General features: G+C 37.4%; 3 protein-coding genes across 5 annotated transcripts; 1 reads left to right on the top strand and 2 right to left on the bottom strand.

Annotated features, from left to right (window-relative positions):
- The first annotated feature begins 249 nt into the window (after window positions 1–249).
- Window positions 250–2,358, top strand: LOC147860519 (uncharacterized). Of its 2 annotated transcripts, none has more exons than XM_087325184.1 (2): window positions 250–1,090; window positions 1,848–2,358. In XM_087325184.1, exons 1-2 carry the CDS (start codon window positions 367–369, stop codon window positions 2,141–2,143), a joined length of 1,020 nt encoding a protein of 339 aa, XP_087181310.1. In that variant the 5' UTR covers window positions 250–366; the 3' UTR covers window positions 2,144–2,358. The 2 variants fall into 2 exon arrangements, with proteins under 2 accessions (XP_087181310.1, XP_087181309.1); XM_087325183.1 differs by having other exon boundaries at window positions 251–1,090; window positions 1,827–2,358.
- Window positions 2,359–3,940: 1,582 nt separating this feature from the next.
- LOC147860518 (uncharacterized) lies at window positions 3,941–11,549 on the bottom strand. The gene is made up of 13 exons (XM_087324222.1): window positions 11,366–11,549; window positions 9,176–10,217; window positions 8,827–9,069; window positions 8,158–8,405; window positions 7,055–7,129; window positions 6,880–6,951; window positions 6,353–6,451; window positions 6,193–6,264; window positions 6,001–6,115; window positions 5,844–5,912; window positions 5,355–5,649; window positions 4,969–5,080; window positions 3,941–4,885 (listed from the first exon to the last, which is right to left on the bottom strand). The coding sequence occupies exons 1-13, from the start codon at window positions 11,492–11,494 to the stop codon at window positions 4,310–4,312; spliced, it is 3,147 nt and encodes a 1,048-aa protein (XP_087180348.1). The 5' UTR covers window positions 11,495–11,549; the 3' UTR covers window positions 3,941–4,309.
- Window positions 11,550–14,191: 2,642 nt separating this feature from the next.
- Window positions 14,192–19,287, bottom strand: LOC147860517 (uncharacterized). Of its 2 annotated transcripts, none has more exons than XM_087324765.1 (7): window positions 19,173–19,287; window positions 18,078–18,931; window positions 16,205–17,265; window positions 16,004–16,120; window positions 15,760–15,893; window positions 14,921–15,635; window positions 14,192–14,402 (listed from the first exon to the last, which is right to left on the bottom strand). In XM_087324765.1, the coding sequence occupies exons 1-7, from the start codon at window positions 19,217–19,219 to the stop codon at window positions 14,304–14,306; spliced, it is 3,027 nt and encodes a 1,008-aa protein (XP_087180891.1). In that variant the 5' UTR covers window positions 19,220–19,287; the 3' UTR covers window positions 14,192–14,303. The 2 variants fall into 2 exon arrangements, with proteins under 2 accessions (XP_087180891.1, XP_087180890.1); XM_087324764.1 differs by having other exon boundaries at window positions 18,078–18,937; window positions 19,173–19,273.
- Between the last annotated feature and the right edge of the window lie 1,855 nt (window positions 19,288–21,142).

The raw sequence follows: 21,142 nt of genomic DNA, 5'->3' as shown, positions 1-21,142 counted from the left end.
TGTATGTATGTATGTATGTATGTATGTATGCAAGTATATATTATACATACATACATGTAATAATGTATGCTACAGTATGTATGTATGTATGTATATAAATATATCAATATGTATATGACAGAGATCAGTAGGAATCATGGTGTCCTTGAGAAAGAAAGAAAGAAAGAAAGAAAGAGAGAAAGAAATGCCGAGTGAGAGAGCAAAGGAATCATGGTGGCTTGAGATCGTGAGCCACTGAGAGAGAGAGAGAGAGAGAGAGAGAGAGAGAGAGAGAGAGAGAGAGAGAGAGAGAGAGCAGAGCAGAGAACAGTCAGTTATATATATATATATATATATATATATATATATTCCCGAGCTGGGAGCGCCATGGCCTGCTCTGCTCCTTGGTTCAAAGAGCCACCCTTGTGGGAAGGAAGCTATACAGACGAGAAGGACGATGGTATGGGTGGGGGAAGGATGCGACATCTCCACGAAGAGATCATATCCTTCTATGAGAAAGCCAAACCTCAACCGTCCGAGCACCTGAGACGATCACAGGCATTGGAAAGAGTGAAACATGTGATCGCACAGCTATGGCCGCAAGCGGAGGTGAAGCCGTTCGGGTCTTTTGCCACTGGTCTCTATCTACCCCGAACCAGTGACATGGACATAGCTATTATCTCGGCTTCAAGCTCAGGCTCAGGTTCTGGTTCTGGTTTTGGCTGGAAATCTGAACCATCCATACTCAGTAGGCTGAACGTTCTGGCATCGGCTCTCAATAAGTCCGGAGATGCACAAGAGGTCGAGGTCATAGGGCGTGCCCGCATCCCCATTGTAAAATTCGTAGAGAGACAGAGCCGCCTCTCCTTCGATGTTAGGTTGGACCCAGAGATGGAGCTTCGGGCCGTTGATTTCATCGTCTCGGCCATGGCTAGAATGCCAACCCTAGCTCCCCTCTACATATTGATCAAGTCATTTCTTCAGCTCAAAAAACTCAATGAGGTCTATCATAGCGGCGGCATCGCCTCCTACACACTTTTCGTCATGCTTTACACTTTTCTTCAAGTCCATCCCAATGGTCGGGATGCCTCCTACTCATCGGCTCACTCAGGTGTGTGCTGTATTTTTTGTTCTTACAATCCTAAGAATTCAACATCCATATTTATTTTATTGCCAGATATTTTTCCTGTACATAGTCTAAAGCATTTAATTTCTATTTTTCGATTGTCAATGATATATGCAAGGGGTTTGCAAACTTAGAGATCGCTATTTGAAAGGTTTAAGAGCCTAGAGGTCCTTTGTTGAAGGATTCTAAGAGACTACAGTCTCGTTTTGAAAGGCTCAAGAGCCTGGGGGTCCTTTTCTCAAGGATTTTGTTCTTTGAACTCATGCACATAACTGTGATTATGAATCACCATACTCTTCTTCTTGGGCCACCCCACAATTGTCTAGCTTTTGCCACCAACTCAGAGTAGGGTTTTACCTATTTCACCTCTTTGGGAACTTCTTACTATCTTAGCGTTGCCGATTTGCATTAGATTGATTTGAGAATAGAAGTATTATGTGATGAGGAGTTAATGACTGCCTATGGACTAATTGATTCCATTAGTGTGTATGCTCATAAACCTTGAGAAGTCCACAGTTGGAAAAATAAATCTTACATATATCTATCTATCATATGCACATAGTGCATCATGTTATAGAAAGGTGCTAAAAGAAACAGTCCGTATGTAAAAGACAAAACCAATTTGTTTTTTGTTTGACAATAATTTATGATGTAGAATGATCTTTAATTTCTAGACAAGTTTCCAAAAGGTTTGTGGTGAGATTCTGAGAGATTAGTATAGGGCTTGGTTTTCTTCTCGCAGGTTTCTTTCATTTCTATGGGAAGAGTTTGAATGTGCAACAGTATGGAATTTCATGCCGCATTGATAGCCACTTTTTCCTTAAGGTGCAAAGAGGTTTCTTAAATTTCCGGAAGCCGTATCTACTAGCTGTTGAAGATCCCCTCATGTCCTCAAATGACATTGGGAAGAATTCTTTCAATTTCCCTAGTATTCGAGCCGCTTTTTGTGAAGCATATGAGCTTCTTACTTCTGCCTATTTTAACCCTGGAACATCATCCTTACTTAAGCGTGTATTACCTGGACAAGGATCGTTATAATCACTAGCTTAATCGCCTAGCTTGTTTTGATATTACAGAGGAAATGCCGCTGTTATTTTAGTACACATTACCATCGGAACCCCTAGAATGATATAATACAACACTTAACTGCATTATAAAGCCATGCACCAGTCACTTGTATATCAATTATACTAACATTATATTGTATCTCTAAATTTTGTTATCCATGTTAAATTTTTGCTCATACAGCTAAACATCTTAAAGAGAATTATCCAAAAAAGTAAAGGAGGACATGATATAATTGTCATTCAAGGATACATAGTTTTGTTATATGAGGAGATATCCATCATGCTAACACATGACAAATGCATGTTAAACTACAATAATTGTTGGAGTAAGTTATGGATGTTACTAGGATCTATAAATTGTTTTAATAATATTTAGTATGCTGTCTCCAAATGCATCACTTGCAGCTAACTTTTTTATTCTTTTGATGCGTTAACATAGTTTTTTCACACATAAGACAGTCAGATTTTTGCATTTTGTGAAAAGAAAAAGAAATAATTTCATGCCTGAAGTTATGTGTGCTTAGAAACATCATTGTGAACATCATGAACCTAGGGTTCATATGAAAGAGATGCCATTGCAAGGTGTACCTTTGTATCATATGATATACAAACTCATTATTCTTTCCTATCGGATTTGGATATTTTCTAAGTACCACTAGCATTTCCCAGATTGACAAGTTGCCACGATTATTTTGTGTTTAATTGCTAGCTTCAAAACTAAAAACAAATTTTACTTAGAAAAGCTCTTTATGCTGAGAGATGCATATCTTTAATTAAAACTTTGTCCTTTTGAAGCCAAAGAACTGAGTGATTTAATATGCCATGGTTATCACTTCTGATAATTAAAGAATCAACATACTGCCAAAACGCTCATATGGGATTGCTGAAGCAAGCCTAATTGAGAACCATATCTTACAATTGTGATTTGAAATTTGTAATAGCTATCATTTTCCATGACAATGTACTTCCATAGCTCTGATATGACATAGGGAACCTCTTTTGAGTATGGCTGTGAGGAACTGTCACATTCTGGTCCTGACTGTGTGAAGAGTACATTTATGCTACCCTCATCCATCTTTAGGCAATCTAATTTCCTCCATGACACTTTTAACGCAGAGTTTCATTGCTAACTCATGTGATGCTTGTTTCTCATCTCGTCAGGAATAAATATGCTGGATGATCACTTTTGGACAGAAAGTTATGTGACTCGTCTGATGCTTGTTTTTCAGCTTGTCACTAATAAATATTTTGGAATTGATTGCTTTGGAGAAAACAATATGTGACCATTTTTTACATTCCAAAGAGATGTAACAAATTGGCAATAGATGGTAGCCACTTGGACGTGCTCACAAACTGTTCTGTGAATTCTTTGCATCCAAAATTATCACATCTTTTTCCAGAAAATAATTTTCCATCGTATTCTTTTCCATCATAGGCAAGCAGTCAGAAGCTGGTATCAAGTTTTGCCACAATAACCACATTGTAAGTATACATTATTATCATAGCCTTTTAATAATTTAATAGAGCTACCATTCATGCAAATAAGAAAGGAAATTTATGGCGTTACTTTTAATAGGATAACTTGATTTGGGATCAAATGAAAAGAAGGCAATGAAAGAATTCATTGAATCATGAACGAAATTGCATTACTATAATGACAAAGTCAGGTGAATTTGTCCCTGCACCATTAATGACAAAAGTGGCAAAGCAACAAAAGAACTGCTTGAATAATGATAAAAATTGCAGTAGTATTTTGACAAGTTTAAAGGGAGAAAAACAAAACTGAATAATAATTTGTTAATGAGAGACCTTCAAAACCACAACTAGGCATTATTCACACTATAATGTGGAAAATGATGTTTATACATAAGATGTCCCAGATCATCTGATTATGAATAATGAACCAAAAGAATGTTTATATGATAAGAAGCGTGTAAGCAGATGCAAACAAATCAATACAAATCTGTGTGTTTGATTGAAAACTTCTATCTTTTCTGCTATTCCGTATCAACTTATTTCGTTGAGCACATTGCTTTCTCTAACAAAAGAGATGGAAAACCCTGGATGTAATAGAAAAAAGCTTTTCCATTCCACTTGCAAAAATCCAAGTTATTTTGCTGGCGGCTCTATTAAAAGGCTATGATAAAGAACCCGAAGTGTCCGTATTTGTTTTAGTGCCTCTGAAAGGACCAGCACCTGAAAATGGATCATTGTCATCGAACGATAATCCAGAACCCTGTGCCAATCCTGCAGGATGATTGCCGCTGAATGAATCAAATTTCAGGTAGGCACTAGAAGTGGGTTTGACATCATTGATATTGCTGCCAAAAGAATCAAATCTCGTGAGACTGCTAGAAGAGTATTTAGCATCATTCATAGTGCTGCTGCTGAAAGAATCAAACCGGGCAAATGGATCTCCAATGGAATGACTATCAAAAAATCCTCCACTAGAGCTTCTATTAGGTGATGTGTTATTATAAAGAGGTGTGCTTGGGACAGAGTTATCAAAAAATACAGAAGAACGTTCTTTGGTCTGAATAGGTCTGACTGAAGGCAAGTCATCTTGACTAATCGACTTTGTATCAAAGGGGTCGTTGAACCCAAAAGAGTTTTGTGTTTGAAAACCACTCTCCTTTGTATACTCTGAACTAGATAGCATGTTGAACGGATCACTGAAGTTGGAGGAACTATTGTTGGATTTTTCTGTCGACGACTATACATTAATACAAAATTTTTAGCGTACATGAAAAGCTTCCAACACAATTAATTATATGCAACTTCCACAATCAGTCAAACCTTGGAGCTTGTATCATTTGTTCCCCATGTTGTCTGGAAATCCATATCATCATTTTTAAAGACCGATGCCCAATCATCTCCAGTTTCATTATTATTTGCCTCAGAATTAAAACTGCATCAAGCATTAGCTTAAATTAATTGCTTTAACTGCCTGCAATTGCTAAGACCAGCAGCATGCACATCAAGGGACGCTCAAAGACCGACAGTTATCCAAGCATGTGCTCATCCTTAATTTATCTTTACTTTTAAGCTTTTCATTTTAATCTTTAATTTTATCCAACTTTTCAGCTTTGTTTTAATCTTCATCTTTGAAAACGAAAACTAGAAGAATTCTTCCCTACTCTAGTAGTTTAGTGAACCTAAAAGATGAAATTTGAAGGGCTTACATATTTGATTCCGTTGTGGTTTCAGCATGATCACTGAAAAGATCTTGTTCATGCCTTTTTGGACTTGAGGGTGTGGAGACATGCTGGCCATTGTCGCCATTAATGTTCATACTGTTACCATTGACAGCTTGTGGTGATGAGCTTTCTGTCTCATCAGATTGGTCCTCTCCATTTCCAAGAGCATCCACAACCTCACCATCACCATCATCATCATCCCAGGTGGTAATAGTCCTTGATCTAGCTGTATCGCCCCCTGCACTGCCTTCCTCCATGAACTCTTGAACATATGTAAAACCTGCTAAAAAGGATTTGACTCAGCTTGACAGCAGAAAAACAAGATGGAAAAGGGGAGAAATGCTTCAGTGTAAAACGTCATGGCTAATGTCAGAACCTTTGTTAATAAATAATAAACATTTATTACTAAAAGATAAATATATCCACCAGCCAAAAGAAGTTATTAGAACATGTTTTTTTTACTGCAAAGCAAACCTTCATCTTGAAACTTATCCCAATCATCATCCCATTCTGCAGCATTCTCCTGCATACCTGGTTGCCAACCTGTGCACAAAGACATTATTACATTATTGAATCTCCAGAAACTGGAACCAACAGTGAATATAGAAGGAAATGAAGTCAAAGAAATCACCATAAGGCATTTCTAATAGAGATGTGGGTTTTATCCGCAAACTCATTTGCTTGCATTTTGCATTTAAGGCTTTCCTCAACTCATCCAAATCATTGTGTAATCGATCGGCACGAGACTATAAACAGCAAATCCCTTATATCTAAACATTATTTACAGAGTAAGGGTGAATATTTGCACAACCAAATTTGTTACCTGAAGTAAAGCGTTTTCATTACCACCTTGTTCCATCCTGATTATAGCATTATACAGCTCAAGTCTTCGTTCCTAATTTATGCCAACCAATGGATAGCCACGTTGAATATGATAAACCCAGGCAAAGCACAATAGCGATAGCACCATATCTCATCCTCACCTGGATGTCACGGAATGCCAGTTCATCAGCAAGAAGACGAGACTGAGATTCTCCGGTCTGCTTGAATTTTTCGTCATATTTCTTTGCCAATGATTCCACCTACACATTTAATTTAAATTTCTATAAGCAAATCAACAGACTTACAGATTCTGGTTTTAGTGAAAACTGGTATGTCTTGAAAGAATGCCCATTGATCTCAAACAACATATCGAAAACCAAATAATGAAAATAAGTCTGGTCTTTAAACATAAACCCTCAATCAATATGGTCTTCAACAAGTATGAAAATATCAGTACCAAAAGGTACTAGAAACACTTTGCTTCTTGGTATTGTGGCATTTTGGGAATGATGGTAATAAACTAGATCAGCATATTGATGATCCCCCAGTGTATCAACCTTTGCTCACTATACATTATATGGCAAGACATACTAGGTTATCCTTGTCCTCACTGTAGTGAGGAAACAATACTGGTTCTACACAAGAAAACTTACCATGAACTAACAAACGGTCTAGACGAGTTACTAACCTCACGCTTGTCAGCAGCAGCCCTTTCAGTTATTTCATTGAGTCGATTATCACATCTAGTTTTGAAAAGCACCTGCAAAGTCAATAAATGTGTAATTATATAGATCCATTCCTATAGCAATCGATCATTTTACGAACTTAAGAAAGATGAAAAGATTGAACATCTGGGTATATACAATATCTTGAAGTTTAGAACGATAATACTCCATCTTTTCTTTCGAGTCCATGATTTCCTTTTCTAACTCAAGAACCTACACCAACAAAGTCAGAGTTATATAATGTTTTTCAAAGTATGGGAGATCCAAACTAGTACAAAATACAAAAACCACACTCATCAGACATTTTATTTTATGTTGTAAATTATTTCGAAAAATTAGATTGCAAGATCTGAATGTTATCTTTTTGTTACATCAATCTAAAATATTGAATATCTGAATATAGAGAATGCTATTGACTCTGGAACCATTCCAAATTCACACCCAATCTATTATTGGCACAGTGGTTATAGAACCTAACAACTGGAAGAATAGTATCGAAGACACATTCGTGACATAGGATGGATTGAAACACAGAGATACAGATACACAGAGAGGAAAATAATCCATAGAGTACATTGGGTGTTAACCTGAGATATGACCATCAACATGCTAGGGTAGAGCAACAAAAGTTGTTCTCACAAGGTGTAGCTTGTAAAGACTACTTGAAGATACTAATGTTTATATCATGAGATCAAATATCTCGCCTTGTTGGTTCCTGTAAAATAAAGGAATTGGCATAGACTTGATAGGGATGTTAGAAGTACTGGAAACCAATTTCAGGACCGATAATGAAAACCACTTATGTAATAAGTGTTCTCTTTGGAAATGCAAGGTTCTTACGATGGAAGTAGTGGTCATAGGACTTTTATGGCCAACAAGATGAAAGTATTCTCTTTAGAAATTCAAGGGTTTTGGCCACCAAAATAGTGGCCATTGAACTTTTACAGCCAACCAGACAAATATCACAATCCTGGCTGACTCATTGTTACAATATCACACCTGTGATTATCTCTTAACCATTATATCATATAAACAGTGGATGTCACAGAGTAGTCACTTTCCATACCTACAGTTAGAAAGACCTGGAGAAATCCCAAAAAGAATAATGCACATCCAGTAGATCAGCATGAATTTTTACATCTTGATTGCATATGCTTAGAATATAGATTGGAATAATATAGATCTCATGCAAATTGTTCAACTATCTCTATAAATCTCATGCAAAAATTACTAATAATCACCTTTTTCTCAGCATCTACTGCTTCTTGATGCTTGGTTTGAAGTGTCAACTGATCATCTGCACTCAATTGGTTGACAAAGTTCATTTCAAGGATCGGCACTCTAGATTTTTGCTGCTCATCTACTTTGGGTGCTGCCGATACTTGTGTAGATGCAGGATATGAGTGTCCTGGGGAAAATCCAGGACGTACAGGGACTGGACGAGGTGGTAATCTAGACATCACACGACCACTACCTTGAGGCAAAGCACCTACATCACAACCAAGAAAACTATTAAATTCTTATTAATGTAATTTGATCATGCTCAATCTGCTTTACTTTCTGAAACAGTAAAACAAAGGGGAAAGTCTGAAATAAACCTGACTTTTCCTTTATTAAGCCAAATGCCCTAATTTCTCATAAACTCCTCAAATGCTTTCCCAAAGAGAGAGAAAAAAGAGAGGAATCACCCATATAATTGCTAAGACAAACACATATGATGGGAAAAAGGCAATGAATGCACTATATACAATTGCTAAAATAGCACATAAAACTACTTTAGAAGGGGTTGATCAAGCACAAATGGGAAAATTATGAAAACTTACGGGTAGTTACGAAAATAAAGAAAACTCCAGAACATTTCAGAGCTTTACCCTTAAATAAATCATATCAACAGTTGTAACATATTCTACCTGAATTCTGCCAAGATGATGCATTGTAGGCTGCAGAATTTTGCACATTTAAAACTCGAGCCTCAGCAATACGTAGTGCTTGGATACCAGACTCATCAAAACATTGATCAGACTGGATAGATGTAGGCAATTTAAGGCCGTCCCTATGTCTTTCCATTATGTAAAGTGCAAGACAGAATTCACGCAAAGACAACATACTGTCACGATCTTGATCCGACAAGTCCCAGATTTGCTTCAAAATCTCTACAGAGAGAGAAAGAAATTTTTTTATGAATTGTGTTGCTTCAAGAATTTTAAAAGTTAGAATCATGATGCCAAACTTGGTGTTTATAAGCAATGTAGAAAATACCTCGTGGAATTTTCCAACTAAGGAATAAATCTCGAGCTTGCATGCCATTGATCTTCCCATCCTTGTCACTGTCCACTTCAAAGAAAATCTTGGCATAACGTTGGACATCTGGATTTGTCATCTTAGGCCAGTTTTTTACATCAGCTGTGTTAAAACCATGACTCTGAGAGTCCACTATTGAAGACATGGATAAAGGTTGCATCTGGTTAGATGTGGCAGCTGGTGCAATGCTGGTAGGAACCAATGCAAAAGAAGCAGGATTTGAGGTATTGGGAAATTGTGCTTCCTTATGCTGTGATGTTTTTGCTCCTGACAAATTCATAGTTGTTGCTACTGCATTTGGCTGTGATAAAGGCACTGGCAAGTTTGGCATAGAATTTGGTTGTGGGACTGATACATTTTGCTTCACTGGAGCAATTGTAAAAATATCTCCTCCAAACAAGTCTGACTCAATGCTGCTAAGTGATGCAGATTTTGGAATTGGAACATTGGTATTATTAACTCCTTGAGGAGTAGGAACTACACCAGGTGCTTTGACCTGAACACTCTGATTTATTATGCCATTACTAGGTATAGGACCAGTACTAGGTGCTCTAACCTGAACATTCTGATTTATTAACCCATTATTAGGTGTAGGTCCAGACCAACTGCCTGATAAAGTTACCGTGGTTTGAGGATTTGGAGCTCTAGGTTGTGTTGTAAATGAGCTTACTTGAGGTCCTGAAGGAAAATATGCCCCAGGTTGCAATGGTAAGGAGTTCCCTTGAGGTCCTGTGGGATTATATTGAGGAAATTGTTGCGTTGGAAAGGATGAAGAAGGAAGCGATCTTCCAGTCATTCCTACTTGAGGTGGTATTGGACCAGTGGTCATCTGGATCTGAGGAGGAGGAATTTGTGATGCAGCAGATCCTTGTAGAGCACTTCTCACAATAGCTGGAGTTAGCTCTCGACCAGTTTGAGCTACTGTAACAAGCTTCAATGCATTGTAAAATTCTTGCCTCGAGAGGAATCCAGATTGTCGTTGATCAGCATATTGCCAGATCTGCAACAAATGCAAAAAAGTTAGCATGTGCAATGGGATGGAAATACTAAGGTCTTTATCACCTAAAAGAATTAATGGGTTGAGGTGGAGAATGTGATGGATCACTATGTCTCTCATACCCAAAAGTAATGGCTCTTTCTATTACATCTAAAGTTGCCAAGATGGACATGAAATAGTTCTCACAACATTAAAGTTTTGACCGTATTAACATTATAGGATTCTCTCATAGACTCCAAGAACAAGGTTCAGTTTTTCTGTAAGAGCAGATAACAACTCATGCAGATTAATAAGAAAATGCATATATGTCTATAAGACAAGCAAGGTTTCAGGTTAAGTTACTGGATCTTTTAAATGGCATTCATGTAAATGTCAACTTATGAATCATGTGAAAATGCTCGACCACATAGATTGCAGGTTAAATTGGTAGTCAAGATGAATTCGAGAAAAAAGCAACTTTATGAATAAATTTTTTAAAAAAATGCTATATACATGGCAAGATCAGATTATTGCATCTCAGGTAAATGATGTATTTGTGCCGTCTATAGCAAGGTCAATTGACCAAGGTTCAGAAAAACTTTTTCATCATGTGAAAATGCTATATTTACACCTATAAAAAAAATGACTGATTGAGATTAAGGCCCACTTTTTGCATTGTGTGCAAATGGTGTATATGTATCTATAGCAAAAGGTAGATCGAGGTAATGATGAACTGTTGCACCATGTGAAAAACGTTGTATAAACCTGGACCATGCATGGATTTCTGAATTGCGTGAAAATAAGGTTTACGCTTGTAGATCATATGCTGCATATGCACGTTAAGCTCCTCTCCATTGCATCAAGTGAAAAAGATGTATATGCACCTACCGCAAGAACTTCCAAGGTTAAGAACAACATTTGCATCATGTGCAAAGTTATATATATAATAATATTGCAATAAAGATCACGGTTACGTTAGATCGTTCCAACAAAATCCATAGCATCCCGATCAGAAAGGTTAAAAAAATCATTTCTCATGGATTCTGTTTAGAATCAATGTCATCTCCTCTCAGGAACGGGTAGGTAACAGGAAAAATAAAACAAGAAAGTGAAGGCAGAAGCAGAAACAGATCGGAAGAGATCAGAGGAAGGGGATACATCCAAGTCCTTACCTTGGCGAGGATTTCCCGACTAAGGTTAGCTCCTTGGAAGAAAGAGATGGCCTCTTGACCACTGATGCGCCCATCTCCATCCGCATCAGCACGTCGGAAGTAGGAATCGAACGGATCGGGAGCAGCCATGGCGGATCAGCAGGGGAATCAAACAGAGAAGATCGGGATGACGAACGAGAGAGAGGAGAACGAGAACTGAAGTTTTGAAGGTGGATTCAAAAGCCGGCATTTTTTTGCTATTTCCCAAAATACCCCCTTCCCTATTTTCGTTAATTCCCAAAATACCCCTTCCTTTTATTTTTGCCCTTAAGAGAAGCCCACTGGTCGAGGTCCAGGCAACACTAATCAACAACATAAGGTATTAAGAAGATAGATAGGTAGGTAGATTAATTGGCTGATGCATAGATAGATATCGTTTAGATAGACAGATTGGTTGGATTGATGCATGGATAGATAGGTAGAATGGTTGGTTGATGCATAGATAGATATAGTTTAGAGAGATAGATTGTCTGATTGGTTGGATTGATGCACTAATAGATATCTTTTTTAACGTCTACAAGAAACCGGTTGGTTGCTCTCCATGAGATGACAAGAGAAGAGAGATGTCCATCGGCTTGAATACGATGTAACTACGTAGGATATAGGATCACTTTGCTCTATGGACATATCATTGTTGCAAACAGGGCGTTAAAACCCATCATCTCCATGAGGGAAACTTCATCAAGTGTTTCATTTCGATTACATGTATATAATCTTAGGTGTATTGGAATCAACACAATTTGAGAATTGAATATATACATACATACATACATACATACATATATATATTATATACTCTTAGTTTATTGGTAAATCCAACGATTGGATAGACACAAGTTGCCAACAAGCTTTTTACTTAATCCTACAAGGCTACAACTAATGTGGAACCTATAAAAAAACTCTTTGGGTAAACTAAATGACAATGCATGAAAAACTATCATTACACATTGAGGCGATTTTGAAACTACAAATGGTCAAAATCTACAAATGGTGAATATTCAAAGCTTTACATTTCCCATCACTTAACTGTAGTACATCCCCCATTTGTCCTACCATATTTTACTAGGAAGTGTACCAATTGAGTCTTCATTAGTGAACAGATTCTCAATCTCCTTTTCACGTAACTTGACAAGACACTCCACCTTTTTTGCCGTAACTTATTTCTACACAATTGATTCATAGTACATTTTCCACTCAAATACCCATCCCAATCTAAGCCATTAGAAAATAGCGCACTAATGTCATTAGGTTGTCAAAGGGTGATGAATGAAAACATTGTCCCCTATGCACTTACCTTTTTTATATTAAAAGGTGTTGTACATGCAAATGTGCCATATCAATTCTAAAATATTCTTTTCAAAAGTCAAATTCATGATATATTTGATTATGTTCCAAAGGTTGAAATTTACTTAATATTTCCAATTGGACATTTTGCTCATTCTCATTCTCATCTCGATGACTAAAATCATTGTGGATATCCCTAACAACAATCTATATAAATAAGAAACTTAATATTTGACACAACAATATTATAAACTTTGAAAGCGAAAATTGTATCCTTGTTACCTACTTTGATAATCAAACAATCAACAATGTCGAGCTTTCATGCAAACCAACAAAAACCTTGAATACAAATATAATCTCCACGTATTAAAATTTGAAACATAAAAAAGTTTAGCAATTTTTCCTTAACATAATGACAACTAAACGAAGAAATTTTGTGTAACACCATATTATAAACAAAAACTGCAATAAAATAAGACTTCTGAGCAAGCATTAATGCATAATTAATATATTTGATACAAAACAGAATCAATATACTTTCTTAAACAAAGGATCAAAATGGTCATCTCCCAAAGGGGCATGCATTATAGCATGTTTGTTCTTGAAGGAACTGGCCATTTGTAGGGTACCGATGTGGGCCGGTCCAGTGTCCACCATAGAAAGTGATTTCCTAATCATCTGCAAGATCCTTTCACTCTTAGCATGTCCCAAAAATTGCCATTATAAAGGCACGATTACAATAATCAATACATTTTCGTTCATAGATTACCAAATCAACATGCGAATAGTTTTAACAAGTGCAACTTCCTAAGACAATAAATTTCAAACTAGATGCATTACTCGATGTCTAATTAGGAAACCCTCGTGATATTCGATACAAGGTTTTAAACGTACTTTCAATGTTAAGACAACTCAAGTAAACCTTAAATAAGGAAACTAACACTACAGAAAAGAAGTACCCAAGTCAGAAGGGCTGAAAAAGAATTTAAATAAGAAACAAAAACTCTGGGTAAGAATTCAACATGCATGAAAATCACCATAGTAGGAAATCCAGCACAAATTCTGAATTAGAATCCCTACATAAAAAGATCATGCAGATAAATAAATCAAACCCAATTTCTAACTTAGAAAAACATGAATAAGAATTTCATGTAGCGGCATGTATGAGCAAATATGAAGGCCCTGATTGAATAGATGAGAATGCATTTCAGCCTTCTAATGTTGATGTTGATACATGATCTCTATTACAAACCCTGATGAACAAAATGAACTTGAATTCACTGAAAAGTTCTAAGATCGGATCACATTAGAACATAAATATATCATGTAAGATGAACTAAATACAAGAGTCAGAACCTTTCGGCAAACCAATTAAACCACATATGATGAATTGCTGCATCATATGCCTTCTTATTCACCAGTATCTCAACAGAGACCTACTTACATGCTTCAACCCCTACTACTCTGGAGACTGGCACTTAAGATTTTCTTGTTACAAAAAACAAAGAAAAACAAATATTTCCTTTAGTGGAAGGTTATTTACATGTATATGCACTTTTCTTCTTTTAACTCTTGAAACACACAACCATACCAATGGTTGTTAACTTAAGAGTTCTCAATGATTAGTAGATACAGAACAAATTTCCTCACGAATAAGAACAGTCTCCAGCTCAGCCAGATGAAGTACTTCCTCATCTCTACCTTCATAATTCACCTGATTTAAATAAAGCCATTACAGAAGAATAAATCTCTTGAATTGAAATTAAGGAAAATTTCCTGAAATACCCATTTTTTCTCTATTTCAAATCCCTGACTTATTAGTAATCCCTCCGAATGCCCTTGGTCAAATCATGAAAGAGCGATTATATGTGCTATTTCAACAATAACTAAATAACGATTCATCATATTCTTCTCAATTATATGAGCTAGGTTATAACTTATGGTCAGTTCATCCCCTTTCTCACTCTTTCAGGGGTTGATCAGGGGCATTTAGGGAATGACAATTCATGTTTGGGGAAAAAAGAAAAACTAGGGGGTATATTAGATTTCTTCGTCCACATTTTAAACAGAGAATGCCAAATTATGGTATAATCCAGACAACAGAACGTCATAATTAAACACCATCAAACCTAAAATCATATGAAATAACCACTATTTAAGGACATAAAAAAACAATGGTATAATAAACCTAAGTAAAACACCAAAAAATGTGTGTAGCACAGGTATTCTGACCTTGAAGTACTTCTGGGCCTTGTCAAACTCCATGACAACTCCAGTGTAAAAAGTACCATTAAAATCCTTTCTAACTTGTTTTCCAATGAATGAATCCTCCTTCTCATGAGAATCTATACCTAATCGATTGCTCTTTGACTCCCCAATATTTTCGCTTAGTTTCTGCTTCTTGGTACTATTCTGGTTGGATGCAAGTTCATCTTTGTGCATTGATGTTGTTAGCACCACATCATCAATCGTTTCCTCAGCCTTCCTGTTACTTGTTGACACCTCGGGATCAAACTGTATTTTCCTTTTTCGTCCCCTCTTTTCTTTACTGTCTTCTTCAGCTAAATGATCAACACTAGGTGCTACTTTGCTGCTTGTCGACACCTCGGTATCAGACTGTGTTTTCTTCTTTCTTCCTCTCTTTGATGTGGTTTTCTCTGTTGTTGCTGATTCATCATGCTGGGATTCTATGTTGTGTTCACCTCTACTATTCGGTACATTGGCAAGTTCATCAGTTTCACTTGCTTCATTTCCTGTCATGGTGGACTGAGTTGTTGAGCTTACATCCTTTGATACCGAAGATTCAGCCTGCTGTTGTTTTCTTCTTCTATAAGGTCTTTTCACCTTCTCAGCTGTTTTTCTTCCTCTTGATATTGTTCCTTCACTTGCTTTAGAACCTGCTTTAGACTTTTTTGGAGTTGGAGCCTTCTTCCGCTGTTTTGATTTCCTACAATAAGTGCATTATGAGCAATTCATAAATATAATGGCTGCATTAAGAAAACCACAGTGCGACAAAATGCATTGCTATTCAAGTAAAGTGCATGAAATAATACATCGATATAGTGGCATACCTCTCTTGATCAGATTCTTCTCCTGGATGACCTCTTTTCTTTGACACAGATTTGGGCAAAGTGCCCCGCGGAAGTAAGATTTCCTTCACCTCATCTAAATCTAAATCTTCTTCATCACCGTCCTCATATACAACCTGATCATTTTCCCCATATAGACAGAAGTACCCATTCATTAAATAGATTACATAAATTGGATACCAGTAAAGCTAGATCGAAATACAAAGACTTATCTAGGATTATTCACCTTGAACCACCTGTTTTCTGGATCATAATCAACTACATCCCCTAGATATTTTTTCCTTCCAAATCTCTTCCAAACCTTACCACCTTTGATTTCTTGAACTTCTTGTTCACTAACTTCCTGCACAACATCAAAGCCACAACAACAAATCAAGAACTCAAAGGTAGAGCATCAAGGCAGAATAGCCAGTCAAAATCATCTTACATGACCAACTGCATTGTTCTTCTGTAAATGCAAATCCTCTGCTTTGCTTGCAGTTTCAGGTTGCATATCTGGGGATAATTCAGCAATTTTAAGGCTCTCTTTTTCAGTGGTTTCAGCTTGAGTTTGAGGGATATTTGTAGTCACAATCTCCATCTGCTCAGGAGATTTTTCGGCTGTACTGAAGATCCCGTTTGCACTGGTGTCAGGTCGAGCTTGAGAGATATTTGTAGTTACTATCTCCATCTGCTCAGGAGATTTTTCATCTCTACTGAAGATCCCCTTTGTTTTGTCAGTTTGAGTTTCAGAGATCTTTGTAGTTACACTCTCCATCTGATCAGGAGATTTTTCAGCTATACTCAAGATCTCTTTTGTCTCATCAGTTTGAACTTCTGGGATCTTTGTCTCTATTCTAATAGCCTTTTTCACATCCTGTTCAGTTAAAAATTCTCCTCTGACCAGCTCTTCCACGGAAAACAATTCAACATCCTGTGAATCAAGAGATGGATGAAGTTCACACTCAGAAGATACTCCTGTTGTGAATGTCTCCTCAAGGTTAACTTCACCCAAAGATGATCCTGTTTGAATCTCCATATTATTTCCTATTGTATGAACTTCTTCGATATTCACTATACACACTTCTTGAGTCTCCATGTTCTGATTCCCCATTGCATCAACTTCTTCGATCACCGTATACACTTCTTCAATCACAGTTTCCACTTCTTCGACCATTGCCTCACTTCCTACACAGACATCTGTATCGACCAGACTACTATCACCTATTTGTGTTTCCCCAACATGAAGATTAACCTTGTTTGATGGATTGTCACATTTAAAGTGAGGTGCAATTTCTTTGGCAAGGTCGTCTGTCTGTGATTCCTCCGTATGGCTTGGACCAAATGATGTATTTATTTCATTACTGATTGGACCCTCTACAGAAGCAATATCCTCACCAGCATCTTCACTGGTGGGTTGTATACTTCCTATCCTAACAGCCTCAGTGGATGGAACAGTATCTCCAGGAGAGATGGATTCTTGTATACCTTCAGGGATAGACCCCTCCCCTTCCATATCCAAAAAATAAACATGGAAAATAACCAATTCAAAGATTGACCCTTTATAAATAAATGCCTCAAAAAGATTGAGAGACAAGAGAATAAACAACTCAATGACCAGGCTCCTATCATGTAACAAAGGTAAGAACGCAAAGAGGACATTTTTAAAAAAAGAGCCCTTTAGCTTAAAAAGCATATCCTCAGAAAGTGAGAAGGTCAAGACAGAGTAAACTTTACACAGTGTGCCATCATAAGAACACATTTTCATCAGAAAGTAAGAAAGGAAGCAAAAAAACAAAGACCTCCCACCATAAAAGCAGAAATTGCTAAGCAAATCAAATATCCCACCATCATAAAAACTAATCCTTGGAAAGTTGAAACAGAAGACAACGAATCACAAAAGTAGATTCTCAGGAAGTGTCAATATTATAAGAAAGCAACAAACAAACAAAAAACCAAACACTACAAATAGATAGAACATGTGAAAAACAACAAAAGCTCACATCATGCGATTAGATTCACCATAATGGAAGTGAGAAACGAGCACCAATCCATCTTAATTTGTGGAACCACAATAATAAACAGAGACAATCCTCCAAATGTATGAAAATATCCTCAAAATAGCATCATCCATCCCAATTTGAAACTTAACCACGAGCATAATTGGGGGAACCAAATCCTAAGAAAGTTAGAAATCAAAGAGAATATGCAAGCACTAGACGACACCAATTCCATGAAGAATGGAAATCTTCAGAAAGCAATAAAGTTGTTCAAAACATCATCACAGAGCAAGACATATGTCATGTCTGAAAAGAACTTACCATCGGCAACAGGTGTGTTGGTGCCGGTATCTATTTGCTCATGTCCTCCTTCCGTATTGCTCACCTGAGATTCAAAATCCATAGCCACACCTTGTTCATGATCGCCGCCGAATTCTTCCTTCATAGCCCCTCTTGTTGTAGTTTCACCATTTTCATTTTTAACCTGTCCACCACTACGATTATCACTATCATTGATGCCTTCCTCATTATCATATTTACCATTCTCTGTAATATGGACATGATCATCATCATTATCCCCACTCTTGCAAGGAAGGTTAACTGACTCCTGATTACCAGGAGGTTCATGATCCACAATGATACGTACAGGAGATTTTAATATAGTATTAACAGAACCACATTCTTGGTTGCTTACAACAGGATCTTTTTCGCCAGAAACATTTTGCTCTATATTGATCTGGTCATCATGAGTCCTATATCTTAAAGGTATGATTTCACCAGAAGGAGTAGGTAACATTTGCGCGTCAACTTCTGTAGTGATTCCTTCGGATGTAGGATACGTGTCATTATCCTTTGATCTGAGATTATCATTCATTACTTCACCTTCAGTCTCTTCTTTGCGCATATATTGCATATTATCTTCATTTCGGAGTTCCACTACTCCTTCTACTACTACGTTTCCTTTTTCTGCTTCTCCTTCAGCTGCCTTGGTAATTGTCTGTCTAGCCTCTTCCGTTTGTTGATTGGGGAAACCGGGGAGCTCCTGAGAAGATTCCGGATGATGTCCTGATGGGGGAGAGGAAACATTCGCTGTGCTAGTTACTCTATCGACAAGAACAAGGTTTTCGTCGAAGGGAGGGAAAAGGCCTATCTTGACATCTTTCTGATCAGCTTCTCTGTAACTGGAACAGATAAGTAGAAAGAAAGAAAGAAAGAAAGAAAGGGAAGGTAAGGGAAGCGAAGGGGAAAACGAAAGATATGCAGGATTACAGAACAATTTCGAAGAAAACGGATCGAAAAGCGATACAGGATACAAAACGATTTCAAAAACAAAACAAAAAAAAAACGGATTGAAAGCGAGGTAACACAGAACAAAAAGAAACAAGAAAGCAGAAACCCTAAACCCGAAGCACTGACCTGTTGGTGTGCGGGGAAGGAGTGAGACGAGCGTCGAGCTCCGCCATGCCGTCGTTCGTGCAGAGAGAGAGAGAGAGAGAGAGAGAGAGAGAGAGAGAGAGACGTGGAGACCTTACGAGAGGGGTTGCCAAATTTGAACTCCTGATTTTACTATACACTCTATTTTGTGATGGGAGGCCGTGTTCACACTGAAGTGTCCGTCCGTCCGTCCGTCTCGTCCATCCCCACCCCCACTCTCAATCAACACGAGTGAATAAGCCGGTCACTGGACACATGAGCCCATATCGGTTACATAAACATTATATCCCAAACCCGACCCGACCCGACCCGACCTGATCTCTCTTGTACTGCCTGAACCTGCTCTGCTCCCGGACGATCACGCATGTGCGGATTTCTTTGCTCTACATATAGAGGTTAAAAGTACTCCGATATTTTTTGGGGAAAAAAATTCCATATGACAACCCAGTGAACTTCTCGTTGCCACTCTTGGACACAAGCTGATGAACTTCGTTGGTCACGTCCATTGTCGGCTCACAGTAAGCTTGTTCGACATCCTCCCTAATCTAGGTGGCTACTAGTAATCATCACTTGTTCCGTTTGAGCCGAATCAAACCACATAAACTATAGCTTGATGGTTTCAATAGTTTGGTTCGAGTTTGAATATGTGTAAATGGTTTAATTAGGGCTTGATTCAGCTCGGTTCGGTATTGGGGTTCCATAATTTGATTCCGTTCAGCTCCAACCTTTATCAACTACGGGCTTGCAGTTAAAACAACTTATTGGTTTAGGGTTATGAAAGTTTCTTGAATATTAAATTTTAATAAGTCTTGAACATTTTCATATAAGGATTGTGTCTATGATTCCACATAGGATAAGGGGTGAAAAGGCATAGAAGTGTTGTTAGAATTAAGTGTTTGTTAATAAAAAATGTATCTCTAGTCAATTAAGTGTACAATTGTTGAGTTGCTGATAATTTGGCCTATACCAAGAAGAAACAGGAACGAGTATTTTAGTGATCAAAGTTGCATGAGTAGCATCATCAAAGATTGCCACCTATTTCCAACAATGTGTCAATAATTTGAAGTTAAGTATGCCAAAGACATGTGATAAATTGATTCCCTTTGAGATTGCATGATTAACTATTCAACCCTCAAGTTGATCCACCACACTAGCAATTATTAGGGTTGGTTTACACATGAGCCTTGAAAGCCACTCCGTGTGGGAGTGTGGCATGGGTTAGTTCGGTGGCGCCCCCTAGTAACAAGGAATGAACCAGGAATAGTGTGAACCGTGAAGTTAGTGGGGGTTGTGGGAGAGAGATGATAGTGGTGGAAGCTAACAAAGCTTTTGCACATTCCACAATTTTTTTATTGTGGACTGGAAGAAGTGAAGTGTTTATGTACGTATATATTATAGATGACTCACCCCTTGATATTGAACCACCTCTTGTCTTTTAGGATAAACTAATGCCCACACTTTTTGGCAACCACGCCACTTCCTGGGCCTAGAATGAGAACACGATTCACCATACTCTTAACTACATACTTAGCTAAAAATACCACATATATAAAGCCACATATTTATTTATTATTTTTCGAAATAATAATAATAATTGACAGGGAGGACGCCCAAGCCACACAGATGGTTTACATCAAAACTTCTCCCTCGTCCTCAAGTAGCACCTCTCTTTGCCAACAACCCTAGTAGTTCCAATGTGTATTAATGCGTACTACTACACCATTGCTAGAAACAAAGACACAATGAACTATATATATATATATATATGTGTGTGTGTGTGTGTGTGTATATATATACATACATACATACATACATATATATATACACACACACACATATAATGATGAACTTTGTGTTTTAGGAGTAACCTATTCAATGTTAACTCTTATTACATAAACCTGTCATTATAAAACAAAACAATATGTCAAAAATATTTGGCACTTCACAAGTTT

The sequence above is a fragment of the Azolla caroliniana genome, unplaced genomic scaffold (assembly GCF_043228905.1).
Source record: "Azolla caroliniana isolate FFs.n. ecotype wild unplaced genomic scaffold, voAzoCaro1.0.p SCAF_9, whole genome shotgun sequence".
In the NCBI taxonomy this organism is placed as follows: domain Eukaryota; kingdom Viridiplantae; phylum Streptophyta; class Polypodiopsida; order Salviniales; family Salviniaceae; genus Azolla; species Azolla caroliniana.
This window is presented reverse-complemented; position numbering and strand designations above follow the sequence as displayed.

What these genes read in the sequence shown, in the direction of transcription:
- LOC147860519 (XM_087325183.1), top strand. Translation starts at nt 367, where the DNA reads ATGGCCTGCTCTGCTCCTTGGTTCAAAGAGCCACCCTTGTGGGAAGGA. An exon ending in CTACTCATCGGCTCACTCAG is followed by an intron (nt 1,091 to 1,826) that starts GTGTGTGCTGTA and finishes AGATTAGTATAG; the next exon opens with GGCTTGGTTTTCTTCTCGCA.
- LOC147860518 (XM_087324222.1), bottom strand. Translation starts at nt 11,494, where the DNA reads ATGGCTGCTCCCGATCCGTTCGATTCCTACTTCCGACGTGCTGATGCG. An exon ending in CAGTAGATGCTGAGAAAAAG is followed by an intron (nt 7,130 to 8,157) that starts GTGATTATTAGT and finishes TTGTTGGTGTAG; the next exon opens with GTTCTTGAGTTAGAAAAGGA. An exon ending in TCTATTAGAAATGCCTTATG is followed by an intron (nt 5,913 to 6,000) that starts GTGATTTCTTTG and finishes CTTTGTGCACAG; the next exon opens with GTTGGCAACCAGGTATGCAG.
- LOC147860517 (XM_087324764.1), bottom strand. Translation starts at nt 19,219, where the DNA reads ATGGCGGAGCTCGACGCTCGTCTCACTCCTTCCCCGCACACCAACAG. An exon ending in CAACACACCTGTTGCCGATG is followed by an intron (nt 17,266 to 18,077) that starts GTAAGTTCTTTT and finishes TGGATATGGAAG; the next exon opens with GGGAGGGGTCTATCCCTGAA. An exon ending in AGGCCCAGAAGTACTTCAAG is followed by an intron (nt 14,403 to 14,920) that starts GTCAGAATACCT and finishes TATTTAAATCAG; the next exon opens with GTGAATTATGAAGGTAGAGA.